The sequence below is a fragment of the Fonsecaea nubica genome (genome assembly GCF_001646965.1).
Source record: "Fonsecaea nubica strain CBS 269.64 chromosome Unknown Scaff101, whole genome shotgun sequence".
NCBI classification, from domain to species: domain Eukaryota; kingdom Fungi; phylum Ascomycota; class Eurotiomycetes; order Chaetothyriales; family Herpotrichiellaceae; genus Fonsecaea; species Fonsecaea nubica.
Genome location: NW_019173774.1, coordinates 98,140 through 116,863, shown reverse-complemented (window position 1 = coordinate 116,863; position 18,724 = coordinate 98,140). Strand labels below are relative to the sequence as shown.

The 18,724-nt window shown below is 53.2% G+C and overlaps 8 protein-coding genes across 8 annotated transcripts; 2 read left to right on the top strand and 6 right to left on the bottom strand.

Moving 5' to 3' along the window:
- Positions 1–214: 214 nt before the first annotated feature.
- Positions 215–2,811, bottom strand: AYO20_10049 (hypothetical protein; the record flags this gene model as incomplete). The annotated part of the gene is made up of 5 exons (XM_022648313.1): positions 215–1,086; positions 1,186–1,532; positions 1,643–1,897; positions 1,948–2,548; positions 2,709–2,811. 5 exons carry the CDS (start codon positions 2,809–2,811, stop codon positions 215–217), a joined length of 2,178 nt encoding a protein of 725 aa, XP_022495750.1.
- A 735-nt stretch (positions 2,812–3,546) lies between these two features.
- On the bottom strand, positions 3,547–5,587 carry AYO20_10048 (hypothetical protein; the record flags this gene model as incomplete). The annotated part of the gene is made up of 2 exons (XM_022648312.1): positions 3,547–4,958; positions 5,095–5,587. 2 exons carry the CDS (start codon positions 5,585–5,587, stop codon positions 3,547–3,549), a joined length of 1,905 nt encoding a protein of 634 aa, XP_022495749.1.
- An 852-nt stretch (positions 5,588–6,439) lies between these two features.
- AYO20_10047 (hypothetical protein) lies at positions 6,440–7,411 on the top strand (the record flags this gene model as incomplete). Its single annotated transcript, XM_022648311.1, has 1 exon — positions 6,440–7,411. The coding sequence occupies one exon, from the start codon at positions 6,440–6,442 to the stop codon at positions 7,409–7,411; it is 972 nt and encodes a 323-aa protein (XP_022495748.1).
- Positions 7,412–7,576: 165 nt separating this feature from the next.
- Positions 7,577–8,548, bottom strand: AYO20_10046 (hypothetical protein; the record flags this gene model as incomplete). The annotated part of the gene is made up of 1 exon (XM_022648310.1): positions 7,577–8,548. One exon carries the CDS (start codon positions 8,546–8,548, stop codon positions 7,577–7,579), a length of 972 nt encoding a protein of 323 aa, XP_022495747.1.
- A 469-nt stretch (positions 8,549–9,017) lies between these two features.
- On the bottom strand, positions 9,018–10,100 carry AYO20_10045 (hypothetical protein; the record flags this gene model as incomplete). The annotated part of the gene is made up of 3 exons (XM_022648309.1): positions 9,018–9,437; positions 9,513–9,602; positions 9,651–10,100. 3 exons carry the CDS (start codon positions 10,098–10,100, stop codon positions 9,018–9,020), a joined length of 960 nt encoding a protein of 319 aa, XP_022495746.1.
- Positions 10,101–11,835: 1,735 nt separating this feature from the next.
- On the bottom strand, positions 11,836–13,929 carry AYO20_10044 (hypothetical protein; the record flags this gene model as incomplete). The annotated part of the gene is made up of 1 exon (XM_022648308.1): positions 11,836–13,929. One exon carries the CDS (start codon positions 13,927–13,929, stop codon positions 11,836–11,838), a length of 2,094 nt encoding a protein of 697 aa, XP_022495745.1.
- Positions 13,930–14,740: 811 nt separating this feature from the next.
- AYO20_10043 (hypothetical protein) lies at positions 14,741–15,583 on the bottom strand (the record flags this gene model as incomplete). The annotated part of the gene is made up of 4 exons (XM_022648307.1): positions 14,741–14,941; positions 15,184–15,290; positions 15,338–15,452; positions 15,521–15,583. The coding sequence occupies 4 exons, from the start codon at positions 15,581–15,583 to the stop codon at positions 14,741–14,743; spliced, it is 486 nt and encodes a 161-aa protein (XP_022495744.1).
- An 883-nt stretch (positions 15,584–16,466) lies between these two features.
- On the top strand, positions 16,467–18,192 carry AYO20_10042 (hypothetical protein; the record flags this gene model as incomplete). The annotated part of the gene is made up of 4 exons (XM_022648306.1): positions 16,467–16,623; positions 16,671–16,770; positions 16,822–17,346; positions 17,394–18,192. The coding sequence occupies 4 exons, from the start codon at positions 16,467–16,469 to the stop codon at positions 18,190–18,192; spliced, it is 1,581 nt and encodes a 526-aa protein (XP_022495743.1).
- Between the last annotated feature and the right edge of the window lie 532 nt (positions 18,193–18,724).

Here is an 18,724-nt window from a genome sequence, read left to right as displayed (position 1 = left end):
AGAGAGAGAGAGAGAGAGAGAGAGAGAGTGTGTGTGTGTGTGTGTGTGTGTGTGTCCCTCAAGAATACTTCCCCTCTCCCTCCCTTGTTCACTTGTCCACCAGCCTACTAGGCCAACCGGATTGAATACCTCACCAACAGTATCAGCATATCAGGCACTATACAGATATACGTATCCACACCATAATACGTATACATATATTATGACTATACGCTCAACTCCACGAAAACGCACTCGCCGTGTCCCGATCCACAAACCACGACTCGTCCATGAAGAGGGGACTAAAGAACGACGACGACTCTGCTTCCGCCGTCAGGAACGCGCGTCCGAGATTGCCACCGTCGTCATTATCTCCCCAGGGAGCGATCTGGGCGGGGTCAACAACGTGAGTCTCGAATGTTGTGGTTGTTGTAGATGTAGATGTAGATGTCGGTATATCCGTCTCGCAGTCGACGTTGTCATTTCTCTGACCTCCTCGACTGTTGTTGTTGGTGGTAGTGGTAGTACTAGCTGATACGTCCGCCGTCATTGCCGCCAACTCCCGCATCCACGCCGTCTTCATGGACCGGATCATGCGGCTGCTAAGGGTGAACGTGTCCACGTCGGCGCCGGGACCAGCGCCAGAATTACAATCTCCGTCCCCGTCGCCGTAGCCAATGCCGGTGCTGTGGCTCGTGTATGCTGCGAGGAGTTTTCTCTGCGAGGACACCTCGTCCAGACTGCTGATGAGGCGGTCGCAGATGTCGAGCAGGTCGAGGCGGTTGTCCCCGTCCCCATCGCAAAGTAGATCCCTATCCATGCTGACGACGCCGTGGAGCGTCAACAGGCAGTGGCCCAGCTGGCACCAGAAGGGGAAGGACATGCCCGCGTAGGCCGTGGCGGGGAGGGCGAAGAGGGCGTCGAAGAACCCGCCGAGGCACGCGACAAGATCTCTCCGGGCTTGATGGCGGCGGTGGTCGGGCTTGGTGTTAATGTTAGGATTGGTAGGTCCGGCCAGCTGGATCGTGGTCTCGTGCGTGATCAGCTCTGTGTAGCGGAGCTGGGCGAGGAGGATATCTAACAATGCCCACGACGTTCCGCGTTGCTCTTGGTTAGCATCATGTGCGCGTCTTCTGGTGGCACCACCAAAAGAAACCAGATGTTAAGGGGGTAAATAGGGTGGAATGGTTAAGAGATAAAACATACGATTGTTCTTGAGATCCGGTGCCAATTCCTTCTCGATAGCCCGAATCTGCGCGAGAATAGCAGATACATAGAACGCCGAAGGTCCAGTCGCCGTCGCCGTCGCCGTCGCCGCCGCGGTCGTATGAGAAGGTGAAGACGCGGAGAATAGCGACGACGACGATGAGGTTGAGGTTGCAGACAAAGACCACGAGTTACGGTTGATGTCGTCCAAGAGCAGCTGCAGCCGTACTTGTGCCACGAGGACGCCGTCGAGATGCCACTCGGGCTGTGTCGCCAGCGTCTCCAGACACCGCTCCATGTAGGGCGTCCAGTTTAGGCCATCGATTCTCTTCATGGTGAAGGAGATTCTATAGGGACATCTGCGTAAGAGACTGAGATGACAATGTAGCAAGGAAAAGTTCTGAGACACTCACACAGCGCGCGCGAGGGAGTGAGGGAGGGGATGGGGACGACGTACTGGTTGGTTACGTGGAAGCACGCAAGCACGGCGCGACATTCGTCCATGGTCTTTCCGTCCCCTTCAGAGGCGGACGGTCTGACATAGAGCCCTCCAGGACCTTCGCGCGAAGCCTTGTTCAGTCCCAAGTCAAAGACGAGTGACATGGCCAGCGAGCAGAGCAGAGATATATTTGGTCCTCTCTTCTTGTAGAAATGAGACCTGCGAAGCTTCCAGTGAGCGAGGACTCGGGTGTACCCTCCACATGTCATCGAACTGAGATCAACGGAGCAGTAAAGAAGGGACAGAAAAAGGACCATTCTTACCAGGACAGATAAACCAGCAAGCCCAGCAACAAGTCGACGCTCCTCTCATTCTCCACAAACATGTCCTGGGCGAGTTTCTTCTGGATCGCTTCACTCCACGCCAGCTGGAGCGACGTGACCGGCGTCGCCACCGTCATGATATTGTACCAGAGAAAGGGTCGTGTCTCTCGGAGCTGGCTGGCGGTCACGGTCGGGGGAAGGTGCACGAAGGGCATGAACTCGAGATGTTGGCTGCGGAATACGCCCAGACACTGCTCTGCCTCGGTTGGAGTGACCGAGTAGAAAGCCGGTAGGATATGAGTGCCCCTCCTGGACGTGAGGGTGGTATGGGACTCGCATACCGGATGGATAGGATAGTTGAATGTGAGTGAAGATGACTTGTCGGTCGGGATGACACGATCTGCACCCCGAGAGATGGGTGGGGGATGTATTCTGTTCCTGCTCCTGCTGTCCTGGGGGTGTCGTCGTTCATGGTCTGTGTTGAAGTCCTCGGTGTCAAAGGCTGGACTGGAATCTGAAGTGGCCGTATCAAAATCCCCGGCTCCTGGACGATGATGGTTCTGATTTCGGAGCACATTGACCAACTCGTCAAGCTTGTTCTCTAGTCGAGCAGTCCTCGAGGGGGGGCGATAGCGTCCGTTGTGTCTTCTCCGCGAGATACCAGGCACACATTGTTTCCCTAGACGACGGCATCTACGAGTGACATCAATCAGCACGACACGATGGATCAGGTACAAAATGCGATGCGCGTAAGTACGAACCTTTCGCAATCCAACCCCGGCCCTCGCTGTATACACCGGCATTTGGCCCGGGCACAGTGAAGACATGCTCGTCCATACGGTGCCGAGTTGTATTGGGAGTCATCGCCGTCGTGTGGTGTTTCCATGGAGAGAAATGTGGGGGGACAAGAGTATTCAACAGTGAACGGGAGGTGTAGATGGATAGTATGGCTGACACAGATCAATGATGGAGCAACGGTAGATTAATAATTCACTCCTTGGCCCTGCCCTCCTCCTCCATTTCCCCTTTCTCAATCAGAGAATGAATCTAGGGATCGACTCACTGGGACTGGTACCAAGCACACCTATGCCCTAGCGGCTATGCCTTTTCGTATATCCCCGGATTTCGGGACCGGATTTCAACACTCTCCGTCCGTATTAGCACAACCTCGCTAGTGTGACGCCTTCCATCCCACAGATGTCACGAGACAGTTCACACAATGATGTGGAGAAACCGCCGAGTTATGTGGTGAGATGAGATACCGATCGAGTGAGTGAGCGAGTCCTGGATGTAAGAACGGGACAATAAAGAAATGATGTACCGAGAACAACAGATCAGGGGGATGATGGTTGATAGATATATATGAATATCTATCCAGTCTAGCGGCGGTAGACTCAACTCTACAGGGATATTTTACTAGATGAGAACAGGTCCCCATGCGTGCATATCATAGACAGTTGCCGCTTCATCATTTACCCTGGGTGATTTCCTGACGGCAACAAGCATATCGTTCATGCTACAAAGTACTGTATGGGCCAAGACCTCTTTCCTAGGATCGTACTAAACAGTACGGATACCTGCGATTAACCCCCAAAATCATCACGCCGGGAGGAAGAACAGCTCCCCCTCCCCAGGAAACCCAACCGTGTCCAGACTCTCCCAGCCCCAGCCTAGGAGGTTCTGAAACATCAAGTCGTCGTCCGACGGCGTGAACTGTCCCATGAGCGTCGGATCCGCGCCACGAGCTACACCACTACCGCTGTCGCCTGGTCGCGCATTGCGAGGACCCTCCGGTTGCTCGGAACCCACCGCAGCCGTCAGGTTAGACTGGTCTAGCTGGACATCCAAACCTCCCGAGTCTACGGCCCCCGAAGCCAGTTGTGACATTGTTGCAAGCTGGTGAGGTGGTACCGCCGAGGGCGAGGGGTGCTCAAACGTTGACGTCGTCAAATCGTTGCTCCTCCTCAGTCGCGCGGCGTCCTTTTCGGCACGGAGTCGAAGCCGGCTTAACAAGTGACAGTGGCGTCGTGCCTGGCTGCCTTCCGGGGACATCTCCGCCAGTCGATCCTGGCATAACATAGCCATGTCAAAGAAGACGTGCATCTCAGGAAACACGCCCGGCGGGATGTTGGCGCGGCTGCTCTGGATGACAAAGACATAGAGGGTGGACACCGCGACGAGGGCAATGTACTGCGTGAACCAGAAGGACTGGTACAGTGCCCCTCGTTGAATCAAGTCGCACGTCGTGTTGAGGATGGTGCTGATGGCACTGGCGCATTCACGGATCGGGTTCAACGCCCTCTCATCCAGGACCGACAAGGCCCTGTGCCCAAGACGGCTGAAGTCTGCGAGCAAGCATCGCCTGGTGGCCAGGATCCGGAGATGAGCATGCGCAAGTTTCAGGACAGTATTTTGCCGCTCAAACGTCCTCTGTCCCGCCAGGGTCCTGGCGCGGGGCTTTAAGAAATCCGGGAGAGTGTCCTTCCACTCCAGCGTCGCCTCAAGCATCCAGTTGGTCCGATCGAACAGCTGATCTTCGGAAAGGGGGTGGATTGGGTAAAGGAGATCGCTATTGCGTCCCATCAACTTGGCCAGGTCGGCATGTGCTATGAACGCTTCCAGATTGCCGTGCAAGGGAAGGTCCTCGGGCGATTCAGTGGACAGCAAGTCTTGATCGTCAATGTTGCGAGGGTACGGCTGGTCGATGTCTTCGTCGCGGAGCATTCGTGGCCGGCCCAGCATCACACTTATGTACTCATCCAATACATACGCACACCAGAACGTGCGTTTTCGCGACTCCAGGGTCACCAGATCTAGTTTCTGTCTGGACGAAATCTTCCTGTGGAGACCTATCGAGGTCAATATCGTGCAGGCGAGGCTGAAGCAGAACCGGCACTCGTTGATCCGGAAAGTGCTGAGGAGGTACAAGCACATGGCGAGTCGGGCCTGGACGCTGGCTACGGAAGCTGGTCCAGGTTCTTGATTGAGAAGAGACTTGGCCTTTTCGAAATCTGTGGCGATAGAAAAGTCAGCCATTCGTCAGTCCACAATCTAGGAAAAGTCTCAGAGAGTACGTGCAGTAGCTCTGTGTTCTGGCCATCTACTAGGACACATCCCTCGTGACTGGGGGATCCAAGGACAACTTACAAAATTGGCTGCGGGTAAGGTCCTGGTCTCCGCCATCGACATACCGGTCGCCTTCCCTCGTGTAGAGGAGTGACTGTGAGAACACCAGTAGAGTACATGCGGCTTCAGCTTTCAAGAGTCGAGCCCCACTCAAGAGGTGGGATGTCCACTTCTCGAGCGTTGGCCGATGGAGAAAGCGATAGGTGGGCGTCGCGAAGCGAAAGTACCGTTCCAGCAGCGCATCTGCCTCTTCACGTGTGGGCAGTGGCTGGTCTTGTCGAACTTGAACCGGAGGGATGTCTCCGTGGCAGGTCAAAGGCGCTGATGGCAATGCAGTCTCTCCCTCGACCGCATCGCCTCGATTCCACGAGTGATAGAGAAACGACACGCCTGACGTTGCGCTGATGTGGTGGCCCTCAGCAAAGGTGGGTTCGAGCGACGGGCCGCGAGAGAGACGAGGCGTGTTCTCGGGTGATCTCATAAGCACTCGATTCGAGGCTTGAGGGGTCGACATCGTCACATTTGTACGGTCGCTCAGTGGTTCGCCTGGCGATCTCCATGTTCCTGAAACCCGGTGAAAGCCTGGCGTGGCACCACGGCCATGACTGCAAGACTCGGGAGGTGGCCTCGACTTGCCATCGTCGTACTCGCAACGAACCTCTTCACCGCGGCAGTAATCGCAGGGTTGAGTGCCCGAACATCGCACTTTGCGTCTGCAATATACCATACACCATCAGAACGGAAGGGCAAGACACAGGCAAAGGACCGATCGCATTACCTCCTACAGAACATACAGGCCCTGGTTGTACGTGGGTGCTTGAGCTTGCGTCGTTTGGGAGGACTGGATGGCAGAGTACGATTCTCCGACGGAGACGAGGTCTGGGGCTCCTCCATGTCTGTAGTTCTGGGTTCATGGGAATTCTGGAGCAGCTGGATTTCCCGTAGGAACAGCAAACGAAGGGAAGAGACCATATGAAGAAAAGTGGGTGGCACTGCGGGGATTTTCCAAGTCCCTTGACGCACCCCTGGGCAGACAAACCGGGCAAATCGGGCAAACCGGGCAAATACGGGATCCCTCCGTCGGCAAGTTTGGAGAAGATTCTCAGCATCCGATTTGACCAACGACCAAACGACAAGCGACCCTCTCCTGCCTCTGGACATCGGTTCGATAGCCGACAAGGGCCGAACAGATGGACCCGGTGGAAAAGTTTCCTGGGTAGGATGCGGAAAAGGGAATAGGCAAGGAAAAAGGGAAAAGAGCAATGATGATAAGCAACAGCTTCCTCTCCATTCTACCCTCTCAACTCACAATAACTAAGACACACACAAGATCCAAGCAGCAGCAGCAGCACAGCACAGCACAGCCATGGCCCTCAATCGCACCTTTACACTCAACACAGGCGCCAAAATCCCCGCTGTCGGCTTCGGCACGTGGCAGGCTGCGCCGCACGAGGTGGAGAAGGCAGTTGAGATCGCCCTGAAGGCCGGCTACAGGCACCTGGACTGTGCAGCAATCTACAGAAACGAGACAGAGGTCGGATTGGGCATCCAGAAGAGTGGCGTCGACCGCAAAGACATCTTCATTACGACCAAGCTGTGGAACAGCAAACACGACCCCAAGGATGTCGAACCGGCACTCGACAAGTCGTTGAAGGACCTCGGGGTGGACTACGTCGACTTGTACCTCATGCATTGGCCCGTGGCCTTTGCCTCTGGAGACCGATGGTTCCCCCTCGACGAGCAGGGTGTGTTCCGGCTATCAGACGTGCCTTTTACCGAGACGTGGAAGGCCATGGAGGCATTATTGAAGACGGGCAAGACGCGCGCAATCGGCGTCTCAAACTTCAACATCCGCCGTCTCAAGGAGCTCCTCGCCACCTGCGACGTGGTGCCCGCGGTCAACCAGGTCGAGGCACATCCATATCTGCAACAACCCGAGCTGCTCGACTTCTGCAACGAGAAGGGGATCGTGCTCCAAGCCTACAGCCCTCTCGGGAACAACACGACCGGTGAGCCAAAGACGGTGGACGATCCGGAAGTCCACGCTATCGCCAAATCACTGGGCATGGACCCAGGCCAAGTCCTCGTGAGCTGGGGTATCCAACGCGGCACGGTCGTGCTCCCGAAGAGTGTTACCGAGAAACGCATCCGCGACAACTTCCAAGATGCCATCCTCCCCGACGACGTCATGGAGAAGTTGAACGCGCTGGAGAGGAACAAACGGTTTAATTTCCCCGCCAGATGGGGATACGACATCTTTGACGAGCTCGGTGATGAGCAGGTTGCCAAAATCGCAAAGGAATCCGGGCCCGAGAATCTGCAGAAGTTCACCGTCTGAACAATAGAATCTAGACTGCAAATAGACCGCATATAGAGGGAGCATCCAATTGGACTTCGTTGCCGAATTTGGCTCTTAGACCTCGTGCGTGTGTCCAGGACGCGTAGGATAGATCACCTGCTCGTGAGCACAGTCTTGGTTGCGTTCGCCGCCGGACTAATTTATTTATGCAGCCGTCGCAGGACAGACTCTCTGGTTTTGGTAGTTCCAGTCATAAGCCACCCACACGCCGTAGAGATGGATCTGACTCGCTACGACCACCAAGACGTGGAAGAACTGGTGCGACGAAAACCAGATGTCAAATGCGCCCGGCCAGATCGACTCGGGGATCCGGGTGACGAAGAAGAAAGCGCCGATGCCGTAGACGAGGCCCTCCAGCAACCAGTACGGCATGCCCGAGCGCACCCACATCTCACTCCAGCCGTAGAGGAAGAGGCCGTGGATGATGGGGGCGAAGCCCGAGAGGGCGGTGAGGATGAAAGCCCACGCTCGAAGGGTCCGGTATTTCAGGCCTTGGAGTCTCGGGTGCAGAACCATGGTGGCCGTGACGAGGCTGAGGGAGATGATCATGCTCCAGTAGACCGAGCGGAGGAGAGGTTCGCAGTAGAATCCGACGTAGATGCCAGAGAAGAAACTCCCCAGGATCAGGGTCAGGATGCCCACGTAGTCGACCCTCAGCATCAGATTCTCCACGTCCTTGGAATGACAGAGGAGGGTGTGGTAGGTGGAGGAAAGGAGCATCGTGACGATGGCAGCACCCACTTGGATGCTGAAGACGGCATAATCAGCCACTGACGCTTCGGGGTAGAACCAGCTGAGGCCACGGTAAACAAGAACCTGTCCCACGACAAGACACAGGGCCGGAATCAGATGAGTGAAGATGTTGACCGACTCGTTGTGCAGGTGACCCAGAGACCAGACGCAAGTGACCCATGAATTGGCCACCGGGCGATATCCCGACCTGGTGAAGTGGTTGTCTTGATACCATTCGGGCAGTTCTTCAAACGTCAATAGCCTGTAGGGTTTCGGTTTGAGCTTTGAGAGATTCTTCTCATGGAGTTTGGGAATACTTGGTGCACGCGCCCGTGCCCTGGCCAGCTTCTCTTTCGGTTTTCGGTAGGCAAGAATAAAAGACATGGCTGATTGATTCAAGCTAAAAAGACTAAGAAATAGGTTCGGATAACAGGGGAGGTTGCTCACAACTGACTGGACCAGTATAATAGTGAGTGGTGATACTTAGTATATATAACCCCCAAGACACCGCAATTGCGCCCTTGAACACATCAAACAGAGGTAGAAGGGAAAGGAGGAACGTTGAGGTCTCGGGGGGTTTCTCCATTCACATGCGCGAAAATGTTTTCAAATTGGACCCAAGCCGCCGATACGTTGATCTGCAGATCGAGCGCTTTACGATTCGCTGACCATTCCGAAATTTCGCTTCAAGCGTTGCGCCAGTCAATGAAGCTCTACCGACTCCAGGGCAGCCGACCGATTCCGCGGCTTGACCGGGATTAACTTCGTCATTATCCGCCTCCCTCTTTCCATTGTTGGCTGGTGAGGGAGTGATTTATCTGTGTACCGAGAACAGATATCAACGTTGGCGCCTCTATTTGAGCTGGCCAACTGTTCCTTCGATGCTGACTTTATTCTTGCTAAGAATCTGAAACCGCGTCACACCCACATCAGAAGAGACTCTGAGATCCAATTGCGCAGGGACAACCACCGGCCGCTTGAACGTAATCTCCATGAACAACGGGTCATTTTGACTCGTTGTACTAGTAATGTATTTTGCAGCCAAAGCGCCGACATGATTGCCGTGAGCCAGTTTGCCTGGGAAACCAAAAAGCTTTGCAGCGAGAGCTGATGTGTGTATCGGGTTGTAATCCTTGCAGAGCCTTGCCCAGGATGCTGGATCATCGTACTTGACGGTGAGTGATGTCGAATCCGCCCAGACTGGTGTAGCTTTCCCATTGTGAGCTTCATGTCGCTGTGCAGCAGTTGCTACTTCTCCACGTACTTTCGCAAACTGTAAGATCGTGAAATGTTGCCGAAAGGCTACGCTCGACTCATGCGAATCCTTGCTTGGAATATGTAAGCTTACCACGAGGTCGACCTCGAACCCGCGTCTGACGGTGCGGAAATCCTTTGAGAGCCTCGCCGTCAGGAAAGCTCCATTCAAACATGTCAAAGCCTGCATCGTGCATAGATCAGGTCTCAGCAATTCAATTCGATTTCTCACGTTGACGGCACCTAGCGGCCGCACTCTGCACGCCGGGTGGGCCAGGAGCAGCAGCATGGCTGGTTCACTGAGAGCCGATAGGAAGAGAAGCAACTGTAAGCCCACCAACTCAACATTCGCTGTGACTGGTTGGTCCCGGATCGCCCTTGAATATGCGTCAAGGTCTGTTCGTGTCACTCGAAATGGCATGACCAGTGACAGTTCGTCACCGCTTGGGGACTTTGGCTCCTCAGAGATGCGCATGCAAGTCGAAAGGATCGAGTATCTGAGAGACCTCCAGAGGAAGACGGCCATGACGACAATGATATCGACGCCAGAAAGGTCATTTGGTGAGAACTCGAGCTTGATCTGACGAGCGTGTTTCCAGATAGGCCGCAAGTGCAAGCATTTGAAGTCCAAAAGGAGGAGAGGAAAAGCCGCGATGACTGAGATGCCAGTCAATGCTAGCATCGTGCATTCAGAAATCAGAGGACGCGAGTAATGAGCGCCTGAACATTCATAGGTAACAAGAACCTGCCCTGGAATAATACTAGTAGTACAGGGTAGTATAGTAAGTAGTACGAGTTCCCTAGAAGCATGCAATTCCTAATAACTTTGAACTGAGATTCACGAGATGACTAATCAGACATGTTGACTAAATCCAAAGGACGTCTCTCGATAGAACTACTAGTAGTAGTACTGAGTATTACCACGATCAGATGCTATATACTCTTCTGAGGAATTGAACTGCGCAGCCCTACCAGTACTAGTACTAGTTGTTTGAAGCTGTATCAATACAATTTTGATGCTGCTTTGATACTGCGCTAATGTGGTTCTGATACTACGTCGGATGCAGCCACTGTATCTATTGTATCTATACAGTATCAAAATAAAGAATTGGCTGCGCAATGCGAGTTCTTGCATAACTGAAGCATGACTTTATTACTAGTAGCGCCTGCTCCACCAGTATGATAAAGTGAGTGATTTCATTTGGAGATTGGACGCTTCCAGTTTTAATGCTAATCCCACCTCTCACATTGTATGTATGAATCAGTCGCTCTTGCCTTCAGAGAGCACAAAGGGGAAGCAGTTCGAGCACAATCCCCAGCCGTTCCAGGTTCCATCAATTTCAGCACGATGCCGGCCAGGTTGAATGCACCTAAACTTCTTTTCTTCGACCCAGTCTGGAACAACAGTCGCTCGCCGAGCCTGGGACACCCGTTTGACGAAACCCCCTTTTGGGTAGGACATAGTACTCAACAAAAGGTCATGCATGGGTTGAATTTTCCATCCCCTACCCATCAATTGAAATCATTCTTTTCTGGGAGCAAAACAAATGTCTCTAATAATACGAGGATGGATGGATGAATACACAGACAACACTTACTTGAAAAATAAAGCGTCCTTGCAGAGACTGAAACGCGACACCAAAGTTTCCTAAAAGGGTAACTCTCGAAATGGGTTGCACCTATCTCGGTCATTGAGTACTGCCGTGTAAGTAGTATCTTTGCATCGTCGCAGCTTTTACTACCGGCCACTGTTAAATTCACGGTAGTACTAGTATTGATTCATCACGGCCGTTGTTGCTACATAAGTACTAGTATCAGGCAGGCAGGATGCAACCTGTTTCCTGTCACCCTTCCTGCCTCAACACACCCACCCAGACGGTCCGTGCCTGTTGATCCCTGATTCAGGGATTGAGTACTAGTACTGGTACGAGGAACAAAGATACTACCAGTACTACCTAATTAGCAGTACCAATGACTGACTAAACAAGCAATAAGAAGATCGGCCCCCCTTGCTTTTCCAGCTTGCATTCAACACTCAGAAATCGTCGAAAAGGGTCTGTTTACCTTTGCCCACCTCCTCGTCCCAATTTTCCATGTTCCCATGTTCCTGCATCGTAGAAGTCATTAGCTCGTCTCGTTATCAAGCTTGTCACAAGCCTGTCGCTTCTTCCTCCCGTTGTTGATGAGAAGGTAGAGTCGAAGATTCTTTCTGCCAGCTTTCGCAATCCCCACGCCAATCAGTGGCTTCCAATGTGGTCGACCATACTTGCGATTGGCTTCGTCACTTGATTCATTAGGCTCTAAAGTTGACTGAGGTCTTGTACAAACACTGTTCCGCCGAGCGATTTTTCATGTCCCCAGACCGAAAAATGACCCGTTGTCGCAGAAAAATCCGACTCTTGTGCTGGTTGCCTAACCTAAGGCTGTGCGTCACTAGATGCGGAAGGAGGCACCGGTGCTGAGGACGCAGGTGCTCCTGGTTGCGGCGTAGCAACAGGAGCATTCACAGCCGAAGCATGAGCCTCATTCTGAGGTGTTTGTGAAGACGGTTGAGGTTGCGCCTGCGGTGGTGGTGGGCCGGGAGGTGGTTGTTGTCCTGCTGTTTGGGGTCGAGGCTGCTGCGGTTGTTGTTGCACATTTGGTATGCCTGGTGCTGTTCGCGAGTACTCCTCAATGCCAGGTAGCATGCCGTTCGTAATCGGAGGCTGGTCGACAGTCATGTGGCCACACATAACCACATCGGCATCTCCCATCGGTTGCCACCTCACATTTCTCAATCTCGTGGCTATGGGTCGCCCAGTAGGGTCAAATGCCGGATCTGGGGAGACCATCACTCCTGCTTTGCCAAAAAACGTCGGAGCTATCGTGAGAATGATAGAGTCGATCAGGTGGGAGCGGTGCATCTTCAGCAGCTCTGAAAGGACGACTCCCCCGCCTTCGACCATGACGCTCTTAATACCTTCTCGAAATAGCACATGGAAAATACCCTCCCAGTTCAGCCCTCCGTGTGCTGGGTGATAATCATTAATCATCAAATATTCTCCGCCGTGCGCTTTCAGCGTGCTAACAGCCATGGGATGTAGCAAGGCACCTGGAGCAACGATCACCCATGGAGCCTTGCCGCGTCGTTCCGTCGCCGCTTTGAGCACCTTCATCCCAGGATGGATTCGCAAGCGGGCATGAGGATCAACAATGATCGGTCGGGGTTGGAACTCCCAGCCTAGTCCACCATATCCGGCAGGATTCGCGAGTCGACAATTCAGTGCAGGATCGTCGGCAATAGCTGTAGAAACTCCAATCAAGATGGCATCATGTCGACTTCTCAAATAGTGTGTCATTGCTTTCGTCTCTGGGCCAGACACGGCCGTAGGAACTCCAGGTATTTGACTGATCCGTCCATCGAGGCTGCTTGCCCAGGTAAGGGTTACGTGGGGACGAGTTCGGACCGCCGTAAGTTTGGGATCGGGGATGTAGGATTCCAGGAAGCCTCTGGCATGATGAGGGTACTGTAGAGTGTCCCAATGAACTGCTGTTGTAGGCTCATTCCTTGTATTTGGTTTGACAGGTTCCAACCGGCCAAAGACGCCAGGCTGCATGGAAGGCTGGAATTGAGGCTTTGGAGGTGGTGGGGGTACTGGCGGTTGTCGAGGTGCACGTTGTTGGTTGAAGCCCTTGTGTGCTTTCAGAACGACTTGCTGATGTCCCTGGCGCCATGCATACTGGACGTTCCGGACGTCTGACATTTTCATAAACTTTCCGCCGGCAGCCCGCATCTTCTCTGGCTCTTCCCACATTTTCCAAAATATCGACGCGGGCAGGTAAGCTTTGGCGGCCTCGCGGCGGGCTGTGTCCATGATCCCGGTATTTCGCTTCGTACCATCGACATAGTCCAAATCGTGGGAATGTCTCATTACACCATCAGTAGCCTTCGAAATAGTGCAAGTCTCTATTGGACCGTGGTTGTAGACCACCTTCATCGTCATGGCACATGTTTTTTCTTCTCGAACTCTTTTCTTTCTCTGTTGTTTCCCTTCTGGTGTGGGACGAGGTGTGTGTACCTTTGGGGTAGCGCCGCGTCGGAGTCTGCACGCGTAATAGTCGACCGTGGCAGCAACATTCTCGGGTTGGGAGTCTGTCGTTCTCATCTTGCGCCAGATGTTGTCGACGAAAGGGAAGTAAGCTTGCCAGTCCGCGACAGGCAGCTCGATGGGGTGTTCTAGAGAGAAAAGTCTCTGTCGCATTTCGGCGAGATTAGGCGGGTTGTCGAAGACGCTGTAGCCTTCAGGTTCATCAGACACGGCGTAAGTTCTGCCGTTTGTTGACATTGTCCGTTCAGCCGCGGCATCAGCCTCGCCCTCACCGTCACCTTCAACTTCTCCGTCGGCGGCACCTTCGTCATCTTCCACATCGTGCATGCTGGTGTCGTTGGCAGCTTCATCGTCCGCTTCGCTTTCTTCGTCATGGTGGTCGAGGCCATCTGGCGCATCGGGAGTCTCAGGGTCGGTGCTCATGATGATCGACACGCGCGGGTAGTGTGCAGTGGGCTGACGATCGACTAATGATGGGAGGGATGTGGATGCTCCGCGCCGCGCAGGATGAAAAGAGGTCGCGTTATCATTCGGAATGTGCACAGTGGGCAAGGTCCGGTAGAGGGCAAACAGTGATCGAGGAATCCGAAAACAGGCACTAATCCTTTGCAGACCTGAAGTAATGAGTTTCACGCCTTACTCACTGTCTGCATTGAAATGCGCACCAGAAAGTGAAAGTGAGCGGACTCTGAAAATTGGCGCGGGCATCGGGGGTCGAGGATTCGCCAAAACAGAGATGACCCGTCACTGAGCGAGGCTCCACCCTCCCGCCAAGCGACCTTCATGCAAGGAACAAGCTCAGGTAAATCACCCGCTAAAATAAACCGAATAGGCTCTCAATACCGCCAGTGGGCATTGAGCAGAGGTGCCTAGGGTTGGGGACTGCCTAATCGAGGTACCTGAGGTGTAGGTAATTATGTCGTACCTAAGCTACCTAGGTAAGGACCTCCTCCAGGCATTATTCGTCGCGTCACATTTTGAAACCTGTCGTCCGCACAAGTCTTGAAGTTTGACAGACGACAAAATAGACATGGGCATTTGTCCAGATTTGGATTGATCTGTTCAGTCCGTTCCTCTCTGGAGCACTTGCGGTGCGTCCCGTGTCCCAAGCACCTCACAAGAGAACCTTTGATCTTTTGCACATAGCTGTCAAAGTCTACATTTTGGGTATCATTCGTATTCTCCTTCCCTTATTTTGTGGGATAAAAAAGACAAGCCATCGACTTCCATCCAGCTAGTTCATCTTCTTCCCCCATATCTTGGTCTGCTCCTTGACCGACTCCTGCTCCTGCTCCTGCTGTGACTGTAGCTGCTCCGAGAGCTGTAACTTGGGCTGCGTCTTCTGCGCCGTGGTGGGCTTCGACCTGGTGGACCACGTCTTCGAGGCGGTGTCCGAGATGAGGATCTGGAGTATGATGGTGACCGCCGACGCCTCCTAGGCGGTGAAGGAGACCTGGAGTATGCATCACGGGGAACGTACGTGTCGTCTTCTGCTCCCCCTCCTCCTCCTCGCCTTCCTCCACCATACCCGCCTCGCCTGGGTGGAGGGCTTCGATATCTTGGTGGCGGTGGCCCTCTTGGTGGTGGGCCGTACCGGGAGGGCAGTGGACCGTATCGGGCGGATCGTGCTGGTGGCGGTGATCTCGAGAAGGCCCGTCGAGGAAGTACAATGCTCACGGAAATGACGACACCGTCAAGCTGGGCTTCGTGCATGTGGGCAATTGCAGATTCCGAGCCGGAAGGGTGATCGTAAAGAATGTAGGCGGTGCCGCGATTTGTCATGACTGTTCCACGTTAGACGTCTTCTAGGCCGGCTCATGATTAGACATACATTGTTTGTTGAGAGGGAGATCGATCGACTCAATGCGACCGTACGAGCCAAAGATTTCTCGTAGATGAGCCTCAGTCACGTTTCTACTGAGTTTTTCCACCACAATCTTGGAGCTCTGCATCCGTCGATTGTCTCTACTGGGGCTGCGCGTGTAGCTTCTTTCTCGATAGGACCTTCTGTCACCGCGACTTGGACTCCTGCTCCGCGACGTGCTTCGGCTCTGGCTTCTCGCCCGACTGTGTCCATTGCGACCATCGCGTCCATCGCGTGGTGGAGGCGACCGAGAGTATGACCTGGTTCCAGACCTTGAACGCGAACGGGAGCGCGAACGTGGTGAAGGGGATCGACGCGGCGAATGCGAACGATTGAAGGGCGGGGAGGGTGCTCGTTGTATGGAAGTTGGCGTGTGCGACCTTGTAGGCGATCGACCTCGTGACGGCGATCGCGAAGGCATTTTGGACAAGATTTGAGGGCAGAGTCGAGAAAAGGGCCCTAGAACATATTCTGGTATGAGAAGACAATAGGAAAGGTGAGGGATCGGATGTTTTGGCGTAGTTCAAATCTTAATGGCCAGGCTTCGTGCCTCATCCCAGCACAAGCAAGTACTTTAGTTCTACCAGATGGGGATCTGCGGCCTGGGTAGAAATACTTCGCCGTACCACTATTTAGTCTTGGCAGCACGGCAGATTTTCTTAACTTCTTCCATCAATCATCATGTGTTTTTCCGGAAAACACCGTCGGATCACCTTCCATCCCTCCATCGTAAGACAACTTCATCACTTCAGTTCTGCAGATGACGTTCTCTCCTGCGAGACGCCGATCTGTCTCCCTCCATTGCGGGATATCCTGTCACCTCTCCGCGCCCAAAACAATCGTGTGTCGATCCGCAGACCTCCCACTCCACAAATGCTCCAACACCTTCCTGAAATGCAATTCGTCCCACCAATCGCGATATTTGCAAACCTGGGGAATGCCTTGCTTTGAATGTGCCGAACCACCCCTCCGCGGAATGCAGGGAGTGAAAAGACGTTGCTTCTGAGCATCCAATATTAGGATGGCCACAGTCATAAATGAGAAAAGGTAGGGGAAAAGCCGTTGGTCCTCCGTTCTTCTGCAACCATCGTCCAAGATGCTCGCGCCTCGGATTGTTGCTGTTCTGCTCATGGTAAAGGTGACTACGTGCACTATATCATTGTCAGTCGCCCCTCCGCAGAATGCTAGCAAGCCCCTTCTTGAGTCCTTTGTCTCGTACTCGATTGAGTTTTCATCTTTTCCGGATTTCGCAGGTAAGTTCCCTCGAAGCGGCGGGATGTCGTTACCAACCTTTGGCCAGGGAATATCAGTCATCCGAACAACTTTTCATACAACCTGTTGAATAATTTGCGTGACCTCCAAGGATCTTATCCCATCGTCCGAGTTGGCGGGAACACAGAGTATGTCAATCGTAACTTCGACTGAATGACTAATGCCAAAGGAACGGCCAGGGATTACGCCGCTTTCAATGCTTCACAGAAAGCCGCCCTAATTGGCACCTTCAACTTCACAAGATCGAGAGACTACCCAACAACAATATCCATCGGCCCGAACTACTTCGACTCTTACTCTACCTGGCCAGGGGTTACGTATATCCATGGTTTCAACATGGGAAAGAATGGGTCCATCGGCTATGAAACGTTGATAGGGACTGCTCCACTTGTTTGTAAGGCCCTGGGGACCACCAAGACTGCTTATTGGGAAGTGGGAAACGAGCCGGATCTTTACAAGACCAGTGCCCAAGGGCCAGTGAGACCAAGTTGGTGGAATGAGACGGATTACGTCCAAGAATGGCTCAACAAAACCCGCACTATCCGACAGCTGGTGCAGCAGAATTGTCCGGAGATCATCAGTCAGGGGAAGTTCAAATTCTACGCCCCCAATTTTGCGGGAACTTCAAATAGTTTGAACTTGATCACCACCTGGCAAGCAGGGTTGGACGCCGACAACAATATTGCTTTCATCGACAGCCACAAGTGAGTCATTGGGGAAAACCAGACTCACTCTTGCTGATAGTGGGCAGTTATATTGGTGGTGCGACTCAACCGGGTGTGACTCTCCAGGGCACCTTGATGAACCACACTTCGACCGTCTTGTCCGTTAGCAAACACCTGAACGAATCGAGTCTTCTCGCCTACACGGGGCTCCCATACATTCTGGGAGAGACAAATAGCCTGTACAATGAAGGTGCACCAGGCCTGTCTAACTCTTTCGGCGCAGCTCTGTGGGGCGTGGATTTCAACCTCTACTGCGCCGCAACCGGTATTGCTCGAGTTCACATGCACCAAGGCACCAATTATAGGTACGCTTCGTGGCAGCCGATCCCGACCGTCAACGAGAGCTTGGGCACAAAGGCGCCGTACTATGGTAACATTATGGTAGCCACTTTTCTTGGGGATTTGACCGAAAACAACGTCAGCATAAGTGACATCGAACTCGGGAATATACATCAAAATGCCTATGCGGCGTACGTCAATGGCCGGCTAGAGAGAATAGCCATCGTCCAAATGAATGCATACAATTACACGTCCAGTGGCACGCAGGAACCTCGACCGTCTGAGACATTCAGCTTTCAACTGCCAACCACCAACACTGCGTCAACCGCGAGGGGAGCTAGCGTGCAACGTTTGATGGCAAACGGCAGCGACGCCATCACGGGTATCACTTTCGATGGCTGGTCATATAACCACGAACTTCAGCAGGGGAAGCCGGTAAAATTGAACAACGTCACTTCTGGAGAGGTGTTACAGATCACGCAGGGCGGCATACTTACGGTTACTGTGCCATGGTCTAGTGCAGTGATATTGAATCTGCAATGGTGATGTATCGGGCTTTGTATGTCTATCAGGGTAACATGCTGAGAGGATTCCGTTGCTTGCAGAACCGTCGCAAGGTGTAGCTCGAGACTGGCCGTCTATGAGTAGGTCCAAAGGGAGCTGAAGTTACCTTGTTTGATGCTCCCTGGTGATCACGAAGCCTCAATATTTTGTCCAGATCTGGATATTACCGCTTCCTGACTTCTTCCTGGGGGTTTCGCATGGACCTGAAACGCGCCATACGGGGAGATCGGTAATGTTGAACGGCCTGGTTCGATTTACTCAGTACCTTGTCAGGGGCTATTATGGCCCGTCAGCTCGAGTACAGCCGATACTTGTCCTTCAACTCAATTAGCATTATGGTAGTAGTAAATATTCTTTCCTCCTCGGCCATGTCCCGCTGCATCACACCATCAGAGGTTTCGTTCATGTATAGTATAGACGCTGCCGCATTGGAGGAACTCGTAGGAGGAGCCCGGAGAACAGGCGACGGAGGTTTTGTCGATTGCGCTGGTATTTCCTGTTGCTTCGGCCTTGG